Genomic DNA, 9,336 nt, shown 5'->3' with positions numbered 1-9,336 from the left:
CTCATCGGTTCATTGCTTTTCAATCTCTGTTTAAGCAGATCCAGCTAGGTGCTAGAAAATTATCCTATTATTAAGACCTCAGGTTTGTAGCTATGAAAAATACGAATTGTCTTAGAAAATTTGTCATATTTTACTGTTTTCTTGTTGGGTAAATAAATAGTGATATTCTATATATTGAACTTCTGAATCTGTTTTATCAGCTATACATTTTTTTGTTGTTTGATGTGTCTTGTATTTCGTAATATATTTATAAAAGAAACATTATGCTTCACTGATATGTTATTTTACAGATGCTGGATGAAAATTCTCAGTTAATCAAAACAATCACTGAGTATCAGACTCAAGGGAAGACGCACGAGTGCTTTCAGTAAGTTCTTTAAGTATTGTCATTATCATATGGTATAGTGTGTACAGATGTAAGCCTTTGAATTCTTTTGGATGTTAGTTGTCAGTCTTGAACTGTAAATGTTATTTGCTTTATCCAACTGAGATAGAATATGAAATTTTCAGCAATTCATTATTGTAACATGGAACAGTGTTTGTGAATGGACCTTGAAAACTTTATTTGTGCAAAAGATTAGAAGAGGATATAGGGATACTCGAAAAAATTATACATCAGTTGTGTGAAAATAAGAAGCTTGAAAAATGCTGGTACATTATTTCAGTAATGATTATAAGAAGCTTGAAAAGTGTTTTTACTTTATTCATCATAGTACATTACGTATAACTATATACAGTGATCCCCGTATTCACGTTTCTTGACATTCCTGGACTCATACACTCATGGATTTCTCTATGAGCCATATCTACCCATTATTCGTGATTCACAGTATTTTTCTATGAGAAATATCCACAAATTATTGTATTTTCATATCAATTTCATGATAAAATGCATTTTTTTGTGATAAAAACTATTAACAAAACCAGGTACGTATAACATTTTTATACATTTAACTTACCTGTCAGATATATACTTAGCTATTTGACTCCGTCGTCCGACAGAATTCGAATTTCGCGCACACGCTACCTGTAGGTCAGGTGATCTACTTACCTGCCGCTGGGTGGCAGGACTAGGAACCATCCCCATGTTCTATCATATTTTTTCTGTCGGCCATACTGGCAACATCGTTGTGGGTATCTCCGGCTGGATTCGTATTTTGCATCGCAATTGATCTTCGTTTGGACTTCTCGGTGACGTATTTGCATTGATTGTACTGGCATAACGCGATTGTGGACCGTTTTTGGAATTTGATTTGGATTGTTCAACAATGCGGGTTGTAAGTTAGGATGCCGAAGGCATCAATTGATCCTCATACTATTTGCAGGAAATGCAGGATGTATGAATGTTCTTTTGGTAATACTTGTAATGAATGCAAGGATTTGAGTGAGGAAGAATGGAAATCTCTAACCTCATACGTGAAGAAGTTAGAAAGAAACAGGGTGAGGAGGTCTTCTTCCAAACCTTTATCTAGTTCTAGCGGGTTATTAGTAATAATATACCCTCTTCTCCTTTTACTGCCCCATCTAATGTACCTGCTCCTTTATTAGAACACACAGATTCGGCATCTGAGATAGCGAATCTTAAAGCCGCTCTTCGAAAATGGAACCAAAATGGCGGCCTATGAAGGTAAGCAGTGTAATTATAGTGCTGTGGATAGTGATATAAGTGTCCCCAGTGCAGTGGAGGGGGCGTCTGATTGTCTTCACAACGCTCCCCAGGCCTAGACCTCTTTCAAGCTCCCAAGCCCAGAGGAGAAGGAATGTCGAAAGCCGTAAGGAGGTTTGTGGAGGATCCCCACAGTCAGACGTCCCTTCGGCATTTTCTGTATCGCCACAGAATGCCAGAGAACGTTACAGAAAAAAAGCGTTCTGCGTGAGTGTTTCTCCTCCTCGGAGAATTCCTCACCTAAAAGAGGGTGAGATCGGCGGATCTTTTCTCGCCCCCTTAAGAGACGTTTGGATGAACCCAGGATTACTTCTAGTCCTGGAGCGTTTTCAAGAGGAGGACCATCCAGTAATTAAACAACCGAGGGTAGACAATAATGAAGAGACTAAAAGAATCCTTCGCACTATGCAGGATTCCATCACTTCTCTTGTGGGAGTTCTGTATAAAGACCCTCCAGAAGGAAAGACGATTTCCTGCCTATTAAGAAGTCTAGGCTATCGAGGGTTCAGACTCGCCATAGTATTTTTGTCTTCCTCTGATTTGGAATCGGATCATCAGCCTTGCATAGGCCGAGCAGGATCCGTTCTCCTGTCAAACGCAAGCACGAGACGCCAGACAAGAGCGTCGAGTTTGCGAGACGTGAAACGTCAGCCAGGCGCGAGCGTCAAGATAGGCGCGTCATGCCATCCAGAAGCAGGACGCCTCCCAGGAACGAGGATCCAGGCAAGAAGCCAGGACGCTACGAGGCGCGAGACTTCAGATAGGACACCTCTCAGGAGAGAGTCGTCAGGCAAGCGTCAGACGCTCCAAAGCGGTTTGACGCCAGGCAGAAGCATGACGCCTCCCAGGAGCGAGGTGCGAGGCAAGAGCCAGGGACGCTTCGAGGCGCGAGACGTCAACAAGAAGCAGGACGCCTCTCAGGAAAGAGTCGTCAGACAAGCGCGAGGACGCTCTAAGCGGTTGACAGCCAGCAGAAGCAGGACGCCTCCCACGGAGCGGCTTCTCCTGATAGAGAATCGGTCATGGAAAGAGCGATCTCCTTCTAACCTGGAACTGGAAGAGATTTCTGAGGAAGAAGTTTCAACTAACGAGGGACTTTCCAATTATAAAGTTTTAGCCTCGTTACTTCTAGAGGAGTTTGCGGATTCTCTTAGTCCTGCAGCTCCTCCTTCGCGAGATCTCGTTTTCGAGCACAAAAACCCCGAAATCCTCGGCTTTCTTAAAGATGAAACCGGCGATCTCAATGAAGAAAGCCCTCCAGTCTTTAGATTCGTGGCTTTTATCTAAAAAGGAAACTTTGAGAACGGTTTATTGCTCTCCTCCCTCCAAACTGACGGGGAAAAGAGGCATTTGGTATAAGACAGAAGAGGCGATGGATTGATGCTCCTTCGTCGGCAGATTCAGATTTCTCGAGTCTTGTAGAGTCGTGAGAAGACAGTCTCTCAATTCAGCAAGGCGTCCTGGAGATGTCGGAGTTAGATCAGCACCTTAAGGAATTTTTCACGTCTTAGAGGTATTCAACTTCTTGGATTGGTCTCTTGGGTGCTGGCTAAGAAGACGAGTGAGCCAGATTTTGTTCTAGATCCAGAAACTTTGCACAGTGTCCTATCTTGCATGGATAAGGCTGTGCAAGATGGTTCTGGTGAGTTGGCGGCTCTTTTTGGATCTGGGATGTTGAAGAAAAGATCTATTTACAGTTCCTTCCTAACGAAAGGAGTTTCTCTTCTCAGAGGTCCGCTTTATTCGCGCACCTCGGTCAGAACATCTGTTTCCTTCATCTTTAGTGAAGGATGTTGCGAGATCCTTGTCGGAAAAGGCTACGCAGACCTTCTTGTACAATCTACAAGAAAAGTAGACCTGCAGTTAAGACTCAGAAGAAGGTGGCTCGGACTCCAGTGGTGCCCTTTGGTCGTGGAGCCCCTTCAACTCGATCAACTTCGGAGAGAAGACCCTTCGACAAGCGAGGGAGGTTCTTCCTTCCGCTCTTTTAAAAAGAGCAAATAGCAGCCATGTCCTCCAAGCACAGGTAGGGGCCAGACTTCAATACTTTCTGGATGCCTGGTCCGTAAGAGAAGCAGATCCCTGGACTCTGTCTGTCCTACAGAAGGTACATCATTCCCTTCGTAGACGACCTCCTTTGGCAACATCTCCAAAGGATTTGTCGACGAGTTTACAAGGACCCTGGACTGAACGAGACTCTCCTTCAGACGGTGGTGTCGATGAGGGACAAGAATGCTATAGAGCTAGTGCAGATCCTTTCTCCCCGGGGTTTTACAACCGCCTTTTCTTGGTTCCAAGGCTTCGGGGGGATGGAGACCCGTCCTAGATGTAAGCGTCCTGACAGGTACGTGGAGAAAAAGAAGTTCTCCATGGAGACTTCAGCTCAGTTCTGTCTTCCCTACGTCAGGGGAGATTGGATGGTATCCCTGGACCTTCAGGATGCTTACTTTCATGTTCCGATTCACCCATCGTCAAGAAAATATCTAAGATTTGTTGTTCAAGGACAAATCTTCCAATTCAGGGCCTTGTGCTTCGGCCTATCGACCGCCCCCTCAGGTATTTACGTATCTGATGCGGAACGTGGCCCAAATGGCTTCATTTAGAAGGATACGCATCTCAATGTATCTCGACGATTGGCTAATCCGGGCCAAGTCAGAGAAACGGTGTTTGAGGACCTACAGTCTACTTTGAACCTAGCAAAGACGTTAGGATTACTCGTGAACCTCGAGAAATCGCAGATGATCCCCAGTCAGAACTTAGTCTATTTGGGGATTCGGATGGATTCTCGGGGTTTTCGGTCTTTTGGGCTTTCCGTCCCAGGAAAGGATTGCTCGGGGATTACAAAAAATCTCGAGCTTCCTAGAGAAAGAACGAGTTCGGTGAGGGAGTGGTTAAGTCTTCTGGGAACCCTTTCCTCACTAGAACAGTTCATTTCGCTAGGAAGACTCCACCTTCGCCCTCTTCAATTCTTCTTAAGAAGAATTTGGAGTTGGAATAACGGACAGCTTTCGGACACTTTCAGTATTCCTCTGGAAGTAAAGAATCATCTGAAGTGGTGGATTTTTCCCTTAGAAAAGAACGAGGGCTTGTCTCTAGAAGTTCGGAACCCAAACCTAATCTTGTTCTCAGACGCTTCAGAGAAGGGATGGGGAGCGACTCTAGGGACAAAAAGAAATATCAGGCCAATGGAGGAAGGATCAGCTAGACTGGCATATAAAACTCCCAAAGAACTTTATGCCGTTCTTCTAGCTCTAAATCTTCGAGACACAGGTGTTAGGTCAAGTGTACAGGTCAACTCGGACAACACACAGCGGTTGGCCTATATCAAGAAAACAAGGGGGAACTCACTCTCTTTCTCTGTTCCATATAACAAAAGAGCTGTTGTATTGGGCAAAAGAAAAGAAAGTGACTCTTCTCACAAGATTCGTGAAAAGGAGAGAAGAACATCAGAGCAGACAGGCTAAGCAGGTTAAACCAAGTTTCTCCCCACAGAATGGACCCACTTCACATTCAGGTGTGTCAAGCTCTGTGGTCCCTGTGGGGCAGTCCACATATACCTATTCGCCACCTACCTATCCAGAAGGATAGAGACTTTTGCTCCTTATGGAAGACCCGAGAGCGATAGCGGTGGGACGCCATGCTACTGGACTGGTCAGGCCTAGATGCGTACGCATTTCCCCCCCTTCAAAATGTTAGGAGTGTGTTAAGAAAGTTTGCGGCATCAAGAGGGACGAGACTAACACTCATCTCTCCCTTTTGGCCGTCTCAAGATTGGTTCACAGAGGTACAGGAATGGACAGTCGACTTCCCAAGATCTCTTCCACAGCAGGAGAGATCTTCTCAAACAACCCCATTTCGAGAGGTACCATCAAAACCTCCCCCGCTCTCGCTCTGACTGCCTTTCGACTATCGAAAAGACTTGTCAGAGCGAGAGGCTTTTTGCAAGCAAAGCTTCAAAAGCAATTGCTAGGGCCCGGAGATCTTCAACTATTCGGGTCTACCAATCAAAATGGGATGTATTTAGAAGATGGGTGGTAAGAAGAATAAACTGTCCTCTTCCGATACCTCTGTGACCAACATAGCTGATTTCTTGATTTTCCTTAGGGAAGAATCAAAATTATCAGTTTCTACCATTAAAGGTTATCGAAGTATGCTTTCGGATCGTATTTCGAAACAGAGGTTTGAGAATTGCAGAAGATAAAGACCTCCACGATCTTATTAGATCTTTTGAAACCTCAAAAACCTTTTCTCCTCGCACTCCGAACTGGAACCTAGATGTAGTTTTGAGATTTCTATCATCTAGTAGATTTGAACCTCCTCTCAACGCGTCGTTTAGAGATCTAACGAGAAAATGTATGTTTTCTTGTTGTCGTTAGCGACTGCGAAGAGAATTAGTGAAATACACGCTCTAGATTCTCGAGTAGGATTTAAGAGCGATGCGGCAATTTGTTCTTTCCAGACTCTGTTTCTGGCTAAGAACGAGAACCCCTCTAACCCTGGCCAAAGAGTTTTGAAGTTAAAGGACTTTCAAATCTAGTAGGAGAGGAATTAGAAAGATCTTTATGTCCGGTTAGAGCTTTGAAGTTCTATTTAAAGAAGAAGACTGAACTAAACGGATGTAAACAAAGCCTGTGGTGCGCAGTTAGGGATCCTAGTAGACCCATGTCAAAAATGCATTAGATTCTTTGTGAGGAGCATTATTACGGATGCTCATAATGACTGCACTGAAGACTCTTTCAGGACTCTCCGAGTGAAGGCTCATGAGGTTAGAGCGGTAGCCACTTCATTAGCATTTCAGAAGAACATGTCTTTAAAAGACATTGTGGATGCGACTTACTGGAGGTGTAATTCAGTGTTCGCATCGCACTATCTCAAGGGGACGTTAAAGTAACATATGAAAAAGTGTTTCTCTCTGGGTCCTTTTGTATCAGCCGATACAGTGCTGGGGCTGGGAGCAACATAACGATCCTTAGAAAAAATTTGTATTTGTTCAAAATTTTGATAGTACATAGATCTCCTGTGAGATAGACGAGTTGTTGGTTTTTTCTGCTGATTAATATGCTTGCTGGCGTACGACGTCCGAGCTTGATCAGTGGGGGGGGAATCAAGAGACGTCTTACTGAATAGATTGTACAAAACATTTTTTTTTTAATTTTATTTTTTTTTTATTTTTGTACTTTACTGTACGAATGTTTGTGTTTCGAGTTTGTGGTCGTTTGCAAGAGGTTAGGGGATAACTTCTTGCAATCTTAGAACTAACATGAATAGGTTGAGGTGATCGGGATCGATGTTGTGCTCCTTGTATAGGTCTTGTCAAGTAAGTGGATAAGCACCCATTGACGTAGTCCTTCCAGGATCTACCAAGTAAGCGGGTAGACCCTTTGGCAGAACCACAAGAACTCTTAGCCATAGATCAATATCTCGCTGAGGCTCTTGAGACTGTCTAGACTCCTGGATTGTATTCATGAAGTCTTCAGTCTAAACAGGTAGGAACCAAGGTTTTATTTATTTATTACCTACAACGATAGTTGTGATTCCTGTTTGATTCTATATTTAGCTGTCTCTTTCCCACCTCCCAATGTGTGAATCAGCTAAGTATATATCTGACAGGTAAGTTAAATGTATAAAAATGATATTGTTATGATACAATTAAAGTTTTATACATACTTACCTGGCAGATATATTACAAAATTTCCCACCCTACCCCCCTACCTCCCCTCAGGAGGACAGGCGGTATAGAAAAAATATGATAGAACATGGGGATGGTTCCTAGTCCTGCCACCCGCGGCAGGTAAGTAGATCACCTGACCTACAGGTAGCGTGTGCGCGAAATTCGAATTTCTGTCGGACGACGGAGTCAAATAGCTATATATATCTGCAGGTAATTATGTATAAAACTTTATTGTATCATAACAATATCATTTTTAGTGGTTTTTCTTGAGTTTTAACTAACAAAATAGGTAGTTTTAAGCATTTTTATGGGGTTTTCAACTATCAGCATTTTATTTTAGCTATTCCCTGGGGGTTCTGGTACACATCCCCTGCGAATACAGTGGGTCACTGTAAAGGCAGTCCTCGGTTATTGGTGGGGTGCTGATAAGCGAAAACTACCATTTAACTAAAATCAGCAATTTATGGCGCTTATGGTGCTGATAACCAGTTAACCCTTAAACGCTGAAGCGGAATTTTAAAAATAATCACAGCCGCTAGTTTGCAAGAATTAAAGAGTTTATTTTTGGCTCCTTTTTTTGTCATGCCTGAAGTTTATTATGCACCATCAGAAATGAAAAATATCATATATAATATTGGATGTATGAACAGCGCAAAAAATTTCATATATACAGTAAGCTCGTTCTCGACGCTAATGGTCTTTTCCAGGGGAAGCGTCGAAATTCCGATATTTCGAGAACTGAATCAAGTTTTCCATAAGAAATAACCTGAAATGGATTAATCCGTTCTTGACCATCAGTTTATTACCCTAACCTTGCCTTTTATACAATACATTACATGTAAATTACAACTAATAAGTTAAAAGTTAAATATATCATGTTAATGTATATTTATAATTTCATACATGATCTTACATGTCAGATATATACGTGGCTTAAGACTCCGTCGTCCCCGACCAGAAAGTTCAATTTCGCGCCAAACTCGCTAAACGGTATGGTCATGTATCTACCTGCCTGCCCGGGCGCAGGACTAGAACCATTCCTGTTTTCTACATCATATTTTCTCTGTCGCCGGTGGTAATCACATTGTTGTTACTACCCATCCTGACTGGAATTCGTCTTTTCAAGACTTTAATTGATCATCTTTATTGGATTTTCGTGGTGACGTACTGATCTTTGTTTTTGGCATTCGCCTACTGTGGACTGGATTGACTTTGCTTTTGATTTTTTCTAATAGAGATGTCTGATTCAAGTTTTATTGTAGATGTGTGTGTGAATGTATGCTGCAAGTGAGGATCCCGAAGGCTTCGGTTGATCGCTCACACTTTGTGTCGTAAATGGTAGGGGGTGACTGTTCTTGTGGCTAACACCTGTATTGAGTGTGAAAAGTTGGATGCTAATGAATGGAAGACTCTAACTTCTTACTTGAAGAAGTTTAGAGAGGGATAGGATTAGACGGGCTGCACAACGAGTGTGAGTACAAGGCCTATTGAGCCTTTTTCTGAGTCTAACTCTCCTTTTGTTAATGAATATGATTCTCCCTTGTAATCTGAATCCGCAGCACAGTGCTTTGCATTCGAGTCGGCTTCTGAAATCGCCAATCGAAGGCTCTCTTCGTAAAATGAAGACAAAGATGGCGGGCCATGCAAGGTAGGCTAGTGATGATTATGATTTACTAAGTGAAGTGGAGTGTTCCCAGTGTTGTGGAGGGGCGTCTGACGTGCCCTGCGATGCCTTCCCAGGCCTTAGACCTCTTCCGAACTCACATACCCAAGGAGTAGGAAGTCGAATCGATGTAGGTTTGTGGGGAATCCCCAACGGTCCAGGCGTCCCTTCAGCAGGTTCTGTTTCGTTACAGTCTCTCAGGGCCCGCTCTAATAGACCAGCGTCCTACGAGATTGTTTTCTCGTCTCTCGGTTCTCCTTCACCTAAAGAGGGTGGAGGACTCTGATCTTTTTCTAGGCACATGAAAAGGCAATTGGAAGGAGCTGCGCGTTCGAC

At 43.1% G+C, this 9,336-nt stretch overlaps 1 protein-coding gene across 1 annotated transcript in view; it reads left to right on the top strand.

Annotated features, from left to right (window-relative positions):
* The first annotated feature begins 251 nt into the window (after positions 1-251).
* The window catches only part of LOC135213582 (basic proline-rich protein-like), a 65,377-nt gene continuing 56,292 nt past the window's right edge, over positions 252-9,336 (top strand). The window contains exon 1 of the mRNA XM_064247581.1: positions 252-367. Coding sequence (XP_064103651.1) covers positions 291-367 — 77 coding nt within the window. The 5' untranslated portion in view covers positions 252-290. The remainder of the gene's footprint in view (positions 368-9,336) is intronic.

The sequence above is a fragment of the Macrobrachium nipponense genome, chromosome 43, assembly GCF_015104395.2.
Source record: "Macrobrachium nipponense isolate FS-2020 chromosome 43, ASM1510439v2, whole genome shotgun sequence".
Taxonomy (NCBI): Eukaryota; Metazoa; Arthropoda; class Malacostraca; order Decapoda; family Palaemonidae; genus Macrobrachium; species Macrobrachium nipponense.
Note: the sequence above shows the minus strand (reverse complement) of the source record. Positions and strands in the feature narration are given on the sequence as shown.